An 18,572-nucleotide genomic window follows, 5' to 3' on the forward strand; every position below is an offset into this window, starting at 1 on the left:
AATATCCTGAAGATACGTAAACATACTATAGGGTATACCCTATGTGCTATAAGGCGTAGAGCTAGGTCCAATGCTCTACTCTGTAGAGCGTTTGAAGGATTTTTTCATCAAACATGTTGTAATTTATATAATTAATATAAAATTAATTAATAAGTTAATATTGACTATAAATACTATCTTATCAACATCAACTGGATTTCTGTTTCTGTTATATTTCATGCAAAGGAAAGTCGCTCATTTCAGCTGCAGAGACTTTCACCAGAAAATTACTTCAAATTTTTATATTTAATACGCCCGTAACATCTATAGAGCTCTCCTTAAGAAATTTTGACGACTCTATGCACTCCAGGCATAGATCCTATTAATTCCATTCTGTAACTAGATATGAAAAGTACAAATTTTTGGTTGTTCTACAAAATTACATCTTAAAAGTACAAATTTTTGGTTGTTCTACAAAATTACATCTTAAAAGTACAAATTTTTGGTTGTTCTACAAAATCACATCTTATATAGACAAAGCACTTTGATCTATAGATTTGAATAGCAATTAAAGGTACTCAATATAAAAATTTTCGCGGCTAAATGATGTATACGTCTTTAATATGTCTTTATCAGGACTGCACAACCCAATAAACAAAATTGGATAGATAATAAAGAAATAAAGAAGTGGCAATATTTTTAGTCTCTTTCTGTTTTATCTTTTTGCCTATTTCTTCAATCGCTCGTAAAATCGATTGCAAATTTTAATCATTTTTTTAGCTTTACTTTTTTATTATTATTACCATTTGTTTTTTATTTTGTTTTAATAATTAAAGACTTCCTATTTAATATATATTATTATTATTTTCTCCTTCTCTTTTTCTACAAATCAGTTATTCAAATTTTTAAAAAAAATCAAAAAACAGTTCTTCAGAGCAAAATAAAATTTTTGCATACATTTATTAGACCAGCTTTCGAACGTAAAAGGAAAGAAATGAATGAAATGGACATTAAATAACTTTCATTTAATGCTGCTTTAAATATAAACTTAACATCTTACATCGAAATGCAACAATTTTATTTCAAAAGAAGCTAAAAGTATCTCACTTTTTACATTTGGTATTATGTCGCTCATATCTCATTTTCTACGCCGTCAGCCAATAACTCTTTGGTAAAGTCGAAAATCATAACCATAGAAAAAAATGTAAAGCATTTCTTAATAAAAAGCTTTTAAAGAATCACAATTCGTTTTGCAACATTACCCTCATAAAATGCTGGTTGAAATCTCAAGTAGCATCCGTTTGAAACGCCCCATGTTGGATGAGCTAAATTGTTACAACTTCCATTCATTGTTCTGTATGGGTAAGAAGGATCACACGTGATATGTTGTTTGATTTGACATTGTATTTGGTCATCTGGAAATAAACTAGGAGAATTCCCTTTTTCACCGTTATAATTCCTGTAAAAAACAAAAAAAAAATTTCAGTAAATAAAAAGAATAAGGCAGCAGAATTTTGAATTGTAGTGAAATTATAATGTTTATTTTTAAATTTCTCATTTTGAAAAGATGTATTTAAGTAAAATAGCAAAATAAAGTTAATTAAAATTTGATATGAGCATTCTTCAAATCCCTAGAGAAAACATTGACATGAAAAAAATTCTATCAAGAAGTGAAAGCAGATTGCTTTGCGTCTAGATTAAGTGTAGTAACACTGCGTCTGCTTAAGACTGTTCTATGAAAGTGAGTCTCGAACTATCAACCCTCTGTACTTGAAGACGGGACTCTATTGTCACACCTTTCGAGAGTTACAAACAAATAAACTTAAATTTGAAATGCGAAGTAAGGTAAATCAAGTAGGGTAGAAATCAACAAGTAGGGTAAATAGAAAATACATTTCTTAAATGAGTATCTACAAAAGCCATTAATATAAAAGCCGTTTATAAAGATGCAGCAATTAATTTCACTAATCTTTGTCTTCAATAATAAAAGAATAATATAGAAATGAAAATTTCAAATTCCATCATACGCTGTTATGAAAACAATTGTCTTTCAAAAAGCTATCCATCTAAAATATAACATTTTGAGACCCTTCCTTCATCTACAAAATAAAATTTGCTATACAAATAAATGTATAAGACATGTTATATGACTGGGCCCTCCGAGAACGTTTCTTTGTTTTTTCGCGAAGGCTCTAGTAGACATAGAATCAGTCCTTTTTTTAATTTCAACTTAAGAATCCTGTGCGGTCGCCTAAATTACATTTTCTTAGTGACTTTTCTCCAAATATGATAATTTTTATTACTGTTCTAAAACATGTTTATTACCTTTACCTTTACCTCATCCAAGGTAGCATTTTTTTGGCGAAGTTTGGAGTGGCTAGTACGATTAGAATATGCTCAGCAAAAGTAACCCCCTGCTGTTATAGAAATTTTACCCATTTTCGAAACCAATATGGTAAAAAAAGAATAAGGATGTTACAGACATTCGTAGCGAATGCTTCAGATTTTTAATCTATTGTAATATAAATGTCTGCCAAGTGTTATTATATCTTTGCATTTTATTATGGGGACTTTTTTCCTCGTACTTACATTGTATTGCTCCTAGATTTAGAATCATTATCCTCCATGAACTCCCCAGATGCTTCATTTGCTGTATACAAAAAAAAAAGATTAATAAACATAATCATGCATTTTTCAAAACTGTTTATTCTAAATAAATAAACATAACCAAGGATCTTTAAAGCGATTTATTATAAATCATTTCTTCTTAAATTTTTCGAATTACAATATTATTTGGTTCAAATATATGCGAAATGAATTTCAGTGCTAGGAAATATCTGCAGCTAAAATTAATTTTAAAAAATGAAGTCATTTTTTTATTTTGTTCATTGATTTCAAACCTATGGAAAGCATGAGTTGATGCATTGCCATATATACGAATGTTCAGTGTTTGATTCCAAAAACAGGCTGATGAGCTACTGTTTAGATCCATGGGAATGAGGGAAAGATTCAGAAATGCCGATTATAAATTATTATTTGTCTGATTGCCAAACAAATTTGTAAAAAAATGCAAATTCTCTAAATTATGAAACGTAAAAAAAATTGCAAGATCTTTGAAATTAAAGTTATTCCTTGAATTTTCCATAAAAGAAATACTGTTGCATTCTTCTGGGATGACTTTAGAAGAATGATATGGATATCATAGGGATTTGTTTGTGCGAAACCTTGCAATACTGGGTGTTGACATTTCCATTTAGGCAACCTCCGGGGGGCACTTCGAAATGAGGATGAGACGCTTTCGGTATGCTGGTTGGATATCGCCACCCTGGTGGGTACACGAAAAGGTGGGGGATCTGGCTCCTCCCATCGACGTACTTCCTTCGGGAAGAGTTGTACCGTGGCCGGCGATGGCCCTTAGAACTCAACCACAGTTCCCGCCAGTGTTGCTGTTGCGGTGGTCCGGTCATTCAGTTTTCGTTATCCGTGTGCCTTCGGGCCGGTCGGAGAGTCAGTGATATAACTTTCCATTTAGGCAAAAATGTGCCTCATCCATTCACAAAATATTCCATGGCCTATGTCCATTCTGCATGCTGCGCCATTATCCGTAAGAACTATAGTTATGAACCTTCAAACTTACAATATTCTTATTCTTACCTCAAACCTTAAAACAGTAAAATTGTTTTATAAATTTCAGATAAAATGTTTAATTTACAATCTAGAGAGAAATAACTGTTTTTGAGCGTTACAAATGCGAGTTTGGAGACTCAGATCCTCAGAATTTTAAAACCTGCTGAATGAGTTTCGAGAACAAGGAGATAAAATAAATCTGCCATTTACTGCAGAAAACAAAAAAATTGCCAAATTATCAATTAATTAATATTTCGCTGTACAATTTATAATTTTGAAGGAAGATAGATATCCAAACAATGCTTGAATAATTGTGCGATAGTGTTTGTGCTCCAAATTATGGACAACTTTACATAGAATCACATGCGCAGTAAATCAAAAATCCTTATCTCCATTAATTGAATTAGTGTATTTCCACTAAGTACGAGCTTGAGTAATTTCCACTAAGACTAAACATTCCATTCATGTCATTAGAGATCACATTCTTAACCTAAAAATAAAACTAATTGATATATGGTATTATCATCACCGTTTTGAAAATTAGACATAAAAATATACTGTCATGCTCCTGCCAACCAAAAAAAGAGTAAATTCTATCATAACTGTAACCAAAACCATCAACCAATAAAAATGCTTCTTCTCTTCTTTCTCCATTTCTTCTTCACAGCGAAATCGGCAACTGCCAGAATCCCATTACTCAAGATTCAATAAGCGTCTGCCAAGTATACTAAGATAAGAGATAAGCCCACATTTGCGAAGGCAGCACATCAAACCTATTTAGTAGGTCTTACATTGTTCTAAAATTGGAACCCTATTAGCACGAAATTTATAACAATATTGTTATACAATATTGTACAATATTCGGAATCTTGATCAACATCTTGGAGAAATCATTCAATATCGTGTACCAATAGAAGAGTCCATTTCTGCAGAATTCTTTTTAGTACATAGGAATTTATGTTTTTTTGTGCACATTAATTATAAGAATTCGCGATAAAGCTAAAATGTTGAGTCTATGCGTTGTGATCTTTACGCATTTCTCTATGAATAATTTTTTATGTTTGGCGATGTTTTTGAATGCGTTGCAGAACTCTGAATTATATATTAATGTTTCTCAGATTTAATTTCAACTTCTACCTTGATAAAAAGGGAAATATTTCTTCTTTTTCTGTTAAAAATAAAAATATTGTTAAATTAAAAGAAGTAGTGAACATTTAATTAAATTGCCATTTTAAATATTCAAATGTTAAAAAATTTCATTTTATATAAAAATATGTGTTTTTCTTTCTCTTATTTATTTGGCATATCATTATTTATATGCTTTTATTTATAATATAGCATACATTTATTTATATAATTTTATTTAATTCATTTCATATTTGTAAAGACGAAATTTTATAATTGAATTTTCATTCATTTTAATTCAATATATTATAGTATATAAACAAAATTTAATTAAATTAATCGATTAACAAATATTTAATTTCTAAAAAGTTTCTTTTTGTAGATTTATAATGAAACTTACTTGTGTATATTCTCAATCGGAATATACTATATAAAATATTTTAGAACTTAATTATCAGTAAATAATTTAATTTAATTTAATTTTTATTGTGAGTGCGGGACGCAACCTGGCGATGAATTTTAGAACGATTGATCTCAGGATTAATGTTATTTTTGATATTTTACAAAACGTAGAAAACAAATAAAATGAAAAATATCTTTCTTCTGGTATATTAGCATAGTAAAAACGTTTATCAATTATTTTTTTATCAAATAACCTAATATTTCAATAGTTGAATTAATAATTAAATATGCAACATGAATTAATAATTCTGCGTCTTAGAAATTAGGATGAAACCTCGACTAAACCCCAAAATTCATAAAAAGTAACAAATTTGGCAGATAAATCATTTAAACTGAAGCCTTTTAGCAATCTGTATTCACCTGGATGTCTGGAATAAAAGTAAACTTTGCCATTGGGACTATTATTTGATGTATCAGCTGCAGCTTCAGTCAACAATATTAAAGGAATTAATCCAGCGGTGACAAGGAATCTGAGAATCCTGAAAGATAAAAGAAAAGAAAATTTAGTGTGTGAAGCGTTTTAATTAGCTAAATAACATATATCAAAGAGGGTTTTTTTTTCACAATTATAGACAAAATATTCTTCGTTAAAAATTACACTTGTGGCTTTCTTTTGTTTCTAGGCGTTGAATAAATTACTCCTTTTTGTCAAAATTAATTGCTTACAGTTTTTTAAATATTAAATAAGTAATAAAAAAGGAAGTATTCGTGTGTGTGTGTGTGTGTGTGTGTGTGTGTGTGTGTGTGTGTGTGTGTGTGTGTGTGTGTGAACATTATACATATAATAAATACATCCACTATTTCCTCAGCTTTTGAGCAATATACCCCGTCTACGACTCCGTTCGAAAGATTCACCCTTTCTACAGAATATATCTAGGTCGAATTACACTTGTGACTTTCTTTTGTTTCTAGGCGTGAATAAATTACTCCTTTTTGTCAAAATTAATAGATTACAGTTTTTTAAATATTAAATAAGTAATAAAAAAGTGTGTGTGTGTGCGTGTGTGTGAACATTATACATATAATAAATACATCCACTATTTCCTCAGCTTTTGAGCAGTATACCCCGTCTACGACTCCGTTCGAAAGATTCACCCTTTCTACAGAATATATCTAGGTCGAATTACACTTGTGACTTTCTTTTGTTTCTAGGCGTGAATAAATTACTCCTTTTTGTCAAAATTAATAGCTTACAGTTTTTTAAATATTAAATAAGTAATAAAAAAGGAAGTATTCGTGTGTGTGTGTGTGTGTGTGTGTGTGCGTGTGTGTGTGTGTGTGTGTGAACATTATACATATAATAAATACATCCACTATTTCCTCAGCTTTTGAGCAATATACCCCGTCTACGACTCCGTTCGAAAGATTCACCCTTTCTACAGAATATATCTAGGTCGAATTACACTTGTGACTTTCTTTTGTTTCTAGGCGTGAATAAATTACTCCTTTTTGTCAAAATTAATAGATTACAGTTTTTTAAATATTAAATAAGTAATAAAAAAGGAAGTATTCGTGTGTGTGTGTGTGTGTGTGTGTGTGTGTGTGTGTGTGTGTGTGTGTGTGTGTGTGTGTGTGTGTGTGTGGAACATTATACATATAATAAATACATCCACTATTTCCTCAGCTTTTGAGCAATATACCCCGTCTACGACTCCGTTCGAAAGATTCACCCTTTCTACAGAATATATCTAGGTTTCTTTTAGGATTAATCTTAAATTTTTCTTGGGGCCATAAAGGAAGACAAAAATAAGATTGAATGCCAATTTTTAAATCTGGATTATTAGTATTTTCTTGCACATTAATATCTTCATTAGCATTCAGTTAATAAAATGAAATTGTACTATTTCAATACCATATAAACTGACGTTTAAGAGTATTTAAACATGTAGTTTTTTAATATAATATTGTTTATGAGCTAGTTATTATTTGTAAATTGTGTGATGCATCTTCGAAAAATTGTTTAAAACTTTCTTCAAGGCAGACTCTTGGACTAAAGTTTAATATTTGAAAAAATTGATTAAAAAATAAAGAAGTATAACGATTTATTGATAAGATTATGAAAAAATGATCTGCTTTAGAAAATTCCAGAAGTTGGCGCATTCTTTAGTTCTTCTTTGAATATACTTTATTGCAATCTTTATCATTGTAACGAGATAGGGGGCGTCTTTGTTTAGTCTTCAATTCACCTTTCAAAATAAACCAAGTTATTTTCTAATAAAAATTGAACAGGAAAATGAGCAAGAGGATGATTTTCATTTATCTGAGGAAAACTGGAATCTATCTTATCCTCAGCGTCTGACCAATAAGGAATATTTATATTCCATAGGTTGTTCTTTAATGTAAATAAATTAAATTATTTACTTCTTTAAAGAAACTACTTTGTAGCTGCTGCCATGTGACGAAAATATCAGTATTTCCTTATACCAAACTCATGATCCGTGGCCAACCAAACTTACGTCAATAAACTTCGCTGTTCAGCAAACAGAAAAGTACACAGAAACAAAAGTTTGAGGTTTGGAAATATATTTTAAAGAAGATTTGAATATTTTCATTCTTTCTCCGGTTCTTCGTGTTTTTTTCATGCATATCGAATCAGTGCCTAATCATCAGCAGTGTGAAGTAATTGATATTCAATGCTGCTGTTCAAGGGCACATATAATCAAAGCCTAATCGTAACAAAACGGAAGAAATAGACAGCCAGTGCTATTCTATTAAAGCAAAGGTCAGTGAATTTAGGACCCTTATATTTTAGAAATATTTGCTAACATGATATGAAAACCTGAATAAATTAGGAGTATTTGGTATTTTTCCCAAAAATATTTTTTTAAATTAAAATTTGGAAAATTGAGATAAGTAGTTTTATTCATTAAATGACAATAGAATCACGAACGATAATATTTGTGTGTGTGTGTGTGTGTGTGTGTGTGTGTGTGTGTGTGTGTGTGTGTGTTCGTGCGTGCGTGCTTCCGTGTGTTCGTGCATATATACGGCCTGAAAAGTATGTGGTATATGATCCACATAACCAAGCTTTTAATAAATAAAAAAAAAAATTTATTGGATATTCGCAAGAATATGCCAGGAATAATTGAATTAAACAACTTTCTTCACAGGCTGCAGGAGATAAAAAAAAATCAGTATTCTAATTTTGAATAGTTTTTTTTTCAGTCACTTTGCCAGATTTAAAATAAAATAATTTTCAAATTCACTTTCCGTTATGATTTTTATTTTTATTTTATGAGTCACCAGTAGAACAAGTCATTTTTAATTATTCTTTCTATTAGGACATTTAAGAGTAATGCTAACAATTAAATTAAAACAGTAATTGTTGCAATAAAATTGAAAAATAAACAGCTATTATGTGTCCTCTTAAAATTCTTAAAGAATTTTTGTTCATTCTTTTCACTTTCATCTTAATAATTTTAAATTTTGCGAAACATTTTTTTAAAAAGGTCTCTGTCAATGAAAATAAAAAGGTCACTTTCTTATTTTTCTGAAAGAATTTTCTTATTTTTTAATCTTATAATGGAGTCTTACTTCAAGTAAACAAAAAAAGGCAAAGATAAAAATACTCAACGACATTATTTTTATGAGCAGAGCTTATTATTTGTATTTGAAATAGCTCAAATGCAATTAAAACTAATTTCAAAAAATTTAATACAAACTAGAATGTTAAATGCAAACAATGAAATCATTTGAAGCCGTTACCTGAATTCCCCAAAACATTCACATATAAGTCTTGCCTCATATAAGTATAAAGATATAAAAAATGATTTGTGTTTCTTTAATCGTTATCGTATGACTTTGCATGACTCATGGATATATTGAACGCAAATCGAACATTTGTACTTATTCAAACATGTTCAAATCAATATTTTTTCATCATAATCTTGTATTTATTCATATTTTGTTTGCGGTCTAAAAATAATTTGTTTCAGTTTTGGGAAATAATAGCTCGTAATACTTTTATTAGTAACACAGTAAAGGACGTCGGTTTTTTTCCCAAGGAGGCTTTCTGCTATCATCTTTCAGAAGGGTCATTGAAAAAGATATCTTAATGTTATTATCTTTACAAAATTTAAAAACACTTATATTTTTTATGGACAACTTCATAGAGAATCTGTCATCAATACATTGAAATATGCTTTCTCTCATTTCAAAGTCTTATAATGCATTTAAGAAACACTTTCTACCTAATTCCAATATAAAGGCATTGAAAGAAAATGTTGGCGTAAATAACTATACAAAAACTTAATCTATATACATATGTCTATTATACATAATGCTAAAAAGACAATATTATGTACTTTATACAATTCCAGTATTCCAATTATGTACTGATGTATACAATTCCATCAAAAAGCTGTCTGAAATTCAATTTTATTTTAAAATTTACTTGGGAGGGGGATGCTGGATAATTTCGCTTAAATGTAGTTCTCCATTTTTAAACATGAAAGATTTGGTTACTTCTTATGCTCTCTATTACTCAGTGCCAACAAGACTAATGTCACTTTGTAAACAGTTAGCTACTTTTAATAATGTAAAGATATTATTGGTTGTAATGTTTCGTCCAATATTATGAAAGGGCTTTGCTAAGCGACAAGATATATATTTTCAAATTGCTTCGTCAAAAAAAGTACTTGATCTTTTTCTAAACTCATTTGACAAATATTTTGATCAAACATTAGCTGTTATATAAATTTTATTCTGGAATTTATCAATGTTTTGAAGACTATATTGTGTAAGCAACATATTTCTCACTATATTATTTGACCATCTGCAGTTATATTTGACCTGCTTATCGAACAAACAATTTTCAGCAAACATCTTACAGATATCTAACACTAAAGTAAATTTATTTGTTCAAAGTCTTTCGACGCTTGCTGATGTCGGATCAAAACCACAAAATAAATGTCTCATGAAACATTTATACCATAAATTGTTTATTTAAATACCGTTAGGAAGAGAAACCTTTAATTCCTCTAAAGATATACGTGTAACCTGCAAGTAAGAGTGAGCTTTGACCTTTGTATAATGTTGATGAACTGTAGAATATTTTTGTTTATGAAGAATTCCAAAGCACTCGTAAAAACTAATGACAAACATTTGACATTTGATACAAACATCTGCACTCAGTATAAACATTTTTTTCAACACATTGTACTATTGCCTCGTTCCTAACGAAAGAACATTAAAAGACATTGTATTTGTTCCATACTGATACACATCGGATTATCTATGTTAAATTGACTAGACTCCACATTGGTCATACCAGTTTAACTCATCGACACCTCCTTCCTGTGTGTGTGTGTGTGTGTGTGTGTGTGTGTGTGTGTGTGTGTGTGTGTGTGTGTGTGTGTGTGTGTGTGTGTGCGTGCGTGCGCGTGTGTGTGTGTGTGTGTGTGTGTGCGTGCGCGTGTGTGTGTGTGTGTGTGTGTACTCTAATTTCAATTTAATCAATTTCCAAAGTTTTATCTTAATTTAGTCCATAGTAAGTTCATTCTCTTATTTCGTGACCCAATTCCACTGTCTCTACTTAATTAATTCAACAGAAGTTTTATAAAATTGCTGAATCGGCTAAAAGCCTAACTTTCCCACACTCCGCGTGAAGTGGTAGAAAACTGTCCAGTAAGCACATTCTTTTTAAAATATCCCTGTGTTTCCTTTACTTGTGATTGACATGCGTCAGAAATCCCTATCAGAATCCTAATAATATGTTAGCACGGTAAAGATATATTTTCCCTATCAAAATCTTAGGCTATATAAGACGAGGGATAATTTAGTTCGTTCTTTTTCCCATTTCTGCTTTTATGTCGTGCTCTTGTGGACCTGCTTTGTCCGCGACACTGGTTGTAAATAATTATGCTTTCCCGGAATGGAGATTAAAAAGAATTTAAAAATGTAAAAAGTCTTTTCAATGTCTTCAAAACTGAATCTATATATAACTGCATATATATATAAACCATACGTCTGGCGCAATATAATCAGAACTGGTACCTGCGCCATTAAAATCCCCAAATCCAATCGAATCCATATGATACACCTTTTGCTGTTGTTTCACTTCACTGATTTCAGAAACGGATATGTATTCTTGATTTTACCCTAAAACTCAAATTTACTTCTAGAACCTTCTTCCTTTTTCAACTCTTTCTACGTGAAGTGCGTGCATTATTAAGAATCAAAGAACTTTCTTCAATTGCTAATTCACTGGGGAAAACAATATTGGCTTCTGTAGAAAATGAATTAATGTCCCACTTTCTTAATAAAGAATATATCCATCGTGAGAAAAATCAGATCTTTTCCATTTCCAAAAATAATTAACGAAAAATTCAGTAATAATTTTAAAATTTCTTACTCTGACAGTTTTCCTTTTAAATGGCTCTTTAGGAAAATACATGTCCTGTAATGTGAAGGAAAGAAATAATATTAGCCATTTCAATAAAGCTGACACTTTTCAGCACAAATAAATTAGCAGGTGTGACAAGCAGGTGTTTTTCAGATTCCATATCTTCTCCATATATGCCTCTTCCAAACAATCCATTTCCTTCTATAAAAGGAAACACGCACAAGTTTGTAGAAAATGAGGACGTTGAAGCAAATTTATCTGCGCCATCTACGTTATCTGTGCAAAGTTACGTAGATAACTTTGCACAGATAGCTAAAGATAAATTTTAGAAGCAACATAAACTGCGATGTTTGTTCAGCGGTCGAAATGACAGCAGACAGACTTTGATGGTATGCACATTCAAAGAGTCAAAAATACTGAACAGAATCAAATGATATTTTCATATTCAGTACTTTGAATTAAGTAAAGCAATTGAACTTACAAGATATCGAACAATAATCAAGGGTAATATGAATATTTGAGAACGAAATGACTTCTCCCGTCTTTCTAATATTAAGACAAAAGCGAAAATTGTCTTAAATTCATTATTTGAGTGGAACCTTACTTATGAAAACAATAGAACAGTGCTTAATTCATAAAAGCTTTGTAATCAAGTTAGAATTTTATTTATAAATGCAATAAAAAAGTCGGATTACGAAAAACACATTGCTCATAATCTCGCAGAGCTTCTTTAATGAAGGTGTTATCTCCAACCAAACCCAAAACTTGTAAACGCTGGGTAACTCAGAGAAGACTTTGTATAAAAGTGGCATGCAGTAATCAAGAAATATGAATCTTTGGCTTGAATTTAGAATTTAAATGAGTCTATTATGTGATATTTGGCGCGTTATTTGGCGATTAATCCCTAGCATGCGTTTAACAGTATTCGAAAATCAAATTTTTGTTTTAGATGTGTTTGTCCCAACCGATTCAAACCTAAATTTGATAATAGCTATAATTGTAGTGAAAAATTACATACCAGATTTGATATACTTTGAGTTATAAGGTTTATATTCTTCTGAAATTACAGATTGACAGACGATCAACGCCTCGGTAGATGTAGCTCAAAATTTGATATATGTCTGAGTACTGAATAAATCAGAGTACTGAATTTCATCCATCTAGCTCTCTTTTTTTTGTAGTTATCGTGTTAACTTATATTAAAACAGTGGGACAAACAGAATGGATTTTGTTCAAAATTTGACAGATTTCTACAAATTTTCTTTACAAATCATATACCAAATCTCATCCGTCTAGCTGAAAGCGATTTTAAGTTAATTTTTGTCACAGTCAGACAGACATTTTTCAAAAATGTATGTTTCGAACCCAGAGAGGTCTAAAACGTGGGGATTCGTCAAAATCACGAATTAGAATTTTTTTGGCGATTACTATACTTTCCTTGAACTTCGAATTCGAGAAAGAAAAAGTAAAATGTAAAGTTTCTAGAAAAATGGAAATGTTTAATGCATTTGATAACATAAACGGAAGAGCTGAAATGTTTAGATTTGGACAATTGTTTTCAATTATTCCTCTTTTTGGAAAGATATTTCAAAATGAAGCAAAATTAGAATACAATTTCTGTGTACAGCTTCTCTATATCCACTAATGTCACTTATTAAAATTTTCACTCGAATTTCTTTGTCATTGAAAACTTTTCGCTTAAACTTAACAGCAAAAGGCCGGAATACCCTGGTTGGTTGAGAGTCGGGTTCGCGTTCCGTAGGTTGCGATTTCGAACCCCGCCGGCCGAAGATTATCCGCGTGCTTGGTGCTGACGCGCGTATAAATCTGTCGTGGTCGCAAAGTCCTCCATGTCGAGAGTAATGCCACTGGGGGTACTGGATCAGGGGTGATCGCTCTATAATTCAGGTCTAAATTACGATCTGTGGTTGCGTGAATGAAGTCCGCCCCGTAAAAAAGGTTGTGACGTGTGTGTAGCTAAGTCGTTTTCTTGGCCCTAGATGGCGCTACTATAGAAGCAAGAGGCGCTCCCCTCAGGCTTAAATCGGCTGTCTTCGAACAGCGGCTTGTCCATGGCAAGTGCCATAAGAAATAAAAAAATTATCAAATAAAAGATTAAATTTAAAAAAAACACGGATGAGTTTTTCCAAATATCACACAATATGGTTTAAAACATATAGATACAGCTTATTGGCCAACATCCAGAATGTCAAAATAACTGTAAAAATATGTTACGATAACTCTGTATTAATAAGACAGTGTCATTATTATTTTATGTTTATATTAAAGCACTGTTTAAAAGTTTTTCAAAGGATTCACTTACGTAAAGATGAAAAGACTTATAATCGAAATTCTACTAAACAACTTTGATTATCAGACATTTGATGATTTTAATTTAAATATATTTGAAAGCAATAATTTGAAAGTTTTTAAGATCGTATAGATACATTACTACTTATCTTGAAATAAATAATTAAATTTTAAAACTAAACATTTATCATTTAATGAAAACAAATCATACCTGCACTGGTCATCTTGAGTATTGTTACAAAAAAACTCTAACAATCTCAGTAAAAGATAATGGTGTTTTATTCAACAAGAAATCACGAAAGGCAAATAACATTTACAAGTAAACACATACAAGCAGCAAATCGCTACTAAGCAACCGCAATAGCAGTGAGAACTCGCTGCAGAAATTCACTAAACTATTCATCCGAGCTGAACTAAACTTTCTCTACATGACTGACCGACTGACTTCAACTATTTCTCTTAACTTTCTATAATTTCTATGACAAGGCAAAAAAGGCTCTAGAAGGATATCATATCTTTGCTCTTAATCGATATATCGCCAAAACTCCGACAGTATAAGAACTTCTGTTTTGCTCCCAAATGCATCGCTAAGTATATCAACAAGGACGAAGGATCATTGATCCGTCATCCATTCAGCATCCGTTATAGTTATCTTTAAAATTCTTTTTCTTAACATAAACTAACTGAGAAGGGAGACATTACAAATTTTTAAAACTATATCCCTCTTCAAAGACTGACATTTCGACAATCTCATTAAGTAGAACCATGATCAATTGCCCGGCATAGGGCTAGCCAATTGATGTAAATAATTTTTGGCTTGATGTTAGGAGCTATTTGATTTCTGTAGAAGGCATCTTTCAGTTTATTGACGTTAATATAGTCTTCCCAATTTCTGTTTCAATATCGGAATCAAACTTCTCCATCGTTTCGGATTATATACCCAACTTTCTTTGATTCTGGCTACCATACTGATACTGGCTTTGAGTAGACCACCAATACTAGAATATACCGATTATCGATTAACGTTACTAGGATACGTACTAAAATGTTCAAAGCCTTCTCTCGAATAATACACATATATTATTGGGTACCACAACCTTGGTATTTTAGCGCAATTTCCTAATGTCGGCGCAAAGTTGATCCTAATAAAACCACTCTCGAGTTTTACTACTGTCGTTTTTGTTTTCAAAATGCTGTTCGCTTGGGTTGTATTGAATCTATTGCAGAACTTCTAGGATTCTTCTTTTCTAAGAAAATCAGTAACCATCTACAAGAATTTCCATCATCACTCTTCCAATTACAAAACCATATAAAGTAAAAATCCAAAACTCCGTCTTGTGGTTATATGGTGAGAAGTCCATGAATCTCATCAAAGGGTAAAGAAGCATTATTCAACTAGAAATAAAAAACAGATAACAAAACATAGATGAAGATTTATAAAACAGCACTTGCCGAAATCAATAGCAGACAAGTAGCAAATCTTCTCCACAATAACACAAAGCATACAGAGAGAATTCTGCGATGAAATTCGCTCAACCATTCGCTTTAGCTGAACTCAACTCAATTTCTTCACACCAATGATTGACTTCAGTTCTGTCTCCCGGCTTTTTATAATATACGTGACAGTGTTGTAATGTTGTAGAAAGACATCTCATCTTCGCTGTTAATCAATATATCGCCAAAATTCCAACAGTTTGTGAAATTTTCATTTTTGTCAACAAAAGCACACATTCGTAGCCATGTATGTAGCCGATACCGAGAGATCGTTGACCAAGCATCCATTAGAGATGTGTAAAATTCTCTTCTTTCACAAGAGACTAATTGAGCAGATTTTTTCTACAAGCAGGTTTTAAATCTACAGTGCTTCAGAGAAATTTTTGAAAAATTTAAGCTATATTACACACAAATTTATTGCTTCTTCATTTTCGAAATATAAGAAATCGTCATACAAAATATGCTGGTTTATTCCATCATTCATAGAATAGTGACAAATTGAATTTATGTTCTCAAAAAACACAGTACAGATGCAAGCTCAAAGCTACCATTGTATAAGGTCATGGCAAAGGAATTAGCAAAGTGCAATTTAATAATCGGTTCATTTTTGAACAAACCTCATTTTCACTCAGATCCTTTATTTAAAACACAAATATTAATGAATACACATGTAAAACCAAATTAAGCCTATTTTCTCATGCTTATATTTTTAAACTATAGAAAGAATATAAATTGAAATTGGACAATTTAAATGCCTTTTTAATTGGCGCACGAATAAATGTATTTTAAAGTAATAGTTTATTTTAGGTTTAAGAAACAGTTTTAGAAATTTAAGAACTTTTTGGGAAAATATTGAATTTAATCCAGTCATATAAATTTTTTGTAAAAGCTTTCAATCTTTTTTTTTTCTTTTGTAAATTTAAATTTCATTACAGATTCTCTAATGACATTTAAATGGGAAATTACACTGTTTGGTAGAATTTTGCGGTCAGAATATTAGTTATCTTTCTTTAATATAAATCTCATTACATGGACTTCAAAATGAACAAAAATGAAATAATGCTCACTACCATAAAAAAAAAATGCATTGCTTAAAACAGCGGCTGTCCCTTAATTCTGAATCTATACAACATTACAACTATTTGAATATCTCAAACGCTCGATTTCGGAAATTAAAATTATTGGAAAAAGAGCTAATTTTCAAGAAAGATTAAATGGAGATACTAATGTATTTTAAGCAAATATTAAAATAACGAAATCACTTCATAGCAAAACTATAAGTATTAAATATCCCACGTTATTTTATAACTTATTACGCTGAAGGAAAAAAAGAATAATAAAACAAATTTTATCAAACGGATAGGAATTTATTATGGGAAAAAATTCAAAGGAAACTCGAACCTAGACAAGATTTTAGAACTGGTTCATCTGTCTTATTCTATTTCAAAGAAATTTTCTTAATTATATAGATAAATGACATTTACACAAAAAATACAACAACAAAGTAATAAAATTAATTACAACTATATTGTTCAGTTTTATGATTGTGATTTTTATTATGATTGTTTATGCAATCATAATAAAAAAAATATTATTGCAAAAAAAAAATTTAATTAATAAAAATGGGAACAAAAGTGATATAGAAATAAAACTGATACAACTTAAAAGATCTGTTTTTATGTTTAAAATGCCTCAAAAGAGATTTTGTAGAATAATATGCCCTAAAGTTATCGAGAAAAATTTTACAAGTTTGATAAAATTTTAATTAAAAATCTAATTAGAATTTCGAAACTTTTTCGAGCATCTATTTTGTACAAAATTATCATTCCAAAGCCGATCCTACGACAAATTTCACATAACACAATTCACAGATAGTATGCTTGATTCACAGATAGTATTATTGTGTTAAAATTCATTAAAAATATAACATAAATTGAATTGAAAAATATTATATATTTATATATCGCTCACTTATATAAAGAAAACTACAGTACGAAATTCTCTCCTTTTTTTTCCTTCCCGAAAGTTCTGATATTACGTATATTTCTTCAAGACATTATGTCAGAAAATAGGTTTCAATTGGTTTTGCTTAAGACAGCATTCAGAATAGCTTCGTAAAACATCCAGCGCCCTGTTATTTTACAGAAGATATGACTATATAAACGAACTTCAAATGTATCTCCTGTAAAATGCCAATCTTCCATATTATGGTAGTCTCTTTCTCTGTGAACGATATATAAATGTTTAAATACAACCTTCAATAAAATTAAATTCAAGAACTTTAAAAAATGCAGTTAACTGATATTTCAATAGAGGAAATTCAAACCAAGCATTTTTGAGTTAAATATTAAATTTAAAAACTTGATTAAAAAATTTTATTGATTATTTTTAGATAGTTTTTATATTACATATATTTCTTCAAGACTTTGTATCAGAAAATAAGTTTCGATTAGTTTTGCTTAAGGCAGATTTCAGAATAGCTTCGTAAAGCATCCAGCGTCCTGTTATTTTACAGAAGATATGGCTATATAAACGAACTTGAAATGCATCTCCTGTAAAATGAAAATCTTCCATATTATGGTAGTCTCTTTCTATGTGAACAATATATAAATGTTTAAATACAACCTTCAATAAAATTCAATTAACTGATATTTCAGTACAGGAAATTCAAACCAAGCATTTTTGAGTTAAAAATTAAATTTAAAAACTTGATTAAATAATTTTATTGATTATTTTTAGATAAAAATATGAAAAATTTTGGTACATACATTTATTCCGAGGAAATTTCAAAACTCATCGGGGTAGGAATATGCTACTTTCCTGGAGCAGTTCATAAAAGCAGATGTCTTGCTACATAAACACAAAACGCGCAGAAGCAGTTCCCTGCTTATTTGTGAGAAAGATTGGTTATTTTTTGACTTTGATCAAAATAATTCAAGTTTATTTAGCCATTAAAGTGTTACGATATGAAACCTTTCTTTTCAAGTACTAAAGATTTGATTTTCGTCTGGTGTGATGTTATTTACTTTTTTCCCACTTACATTGCGGCTCGATGAAAAGATGGTCATTTTTCATACTGAAATTAAGGATTGTCATAAAATGGTGAAGTTTAATTTTATATCAGACAATAGAACTTTCAATAAAGAAACAAATTTGGAAATATTATGAAAGGAAATTTCATAAAAAAAAAATAATCGTGACTCTAAAATTCTAGTAAACAACTTTTTTTTTG

At 30.4% G+C, this 18,572-nt stretch overlaps 1 protein-coding gene across 1 annotated transcript in view; it reads right to left on the minus strand.

Moving 5' to 3' along the window:
- LOC129987408 (peroxidase-like) overlaps positions 1–18,264 on the minus strand; it is a 48,484-nt gene extending 30,220 nt beyond the window's left edge. Inside the window, exons 1-4 of the mRNA XM_056095384.1 lie at positions 18,109–18,264; positions 5,554–5,672; positions 2,569–2,629; positions 1,242–1,438 (exon numbers count right to left, since the gene is read on the minus strand). Coding sequence (XP_055951359.1) covers positions 1,242–1,438; positions 2,569–2,629; positions 5,554–5,672; positions 18,109–18,110 — 379 coding nt within the window. The 5' untranslated portion in view covers positions 18,111–18,264. The remainder of the gene's footprint in view (positions 1–1,241; positions 1,439–2,568; positions 2,630–5,553; positions 5,673–18,108) is intronic.
- Positions 18,265–18,572: the final 308 nt, after the last annotated feature.

This window comes from Argiope bruennichi, chromosome 10 (assembly GCF_947563725.1).
Source record: "Argiope bruennichi chromosome 10, qqArgBrue1.1, whole genome shotgun sequence".
In the NCBI taxonomy this organism is placed as follows: Eukaryota; Metazoa; Arthropoda; class Arachnida; order Araneae; family Araneidae; genus Argiope; species Argiope bruennichi.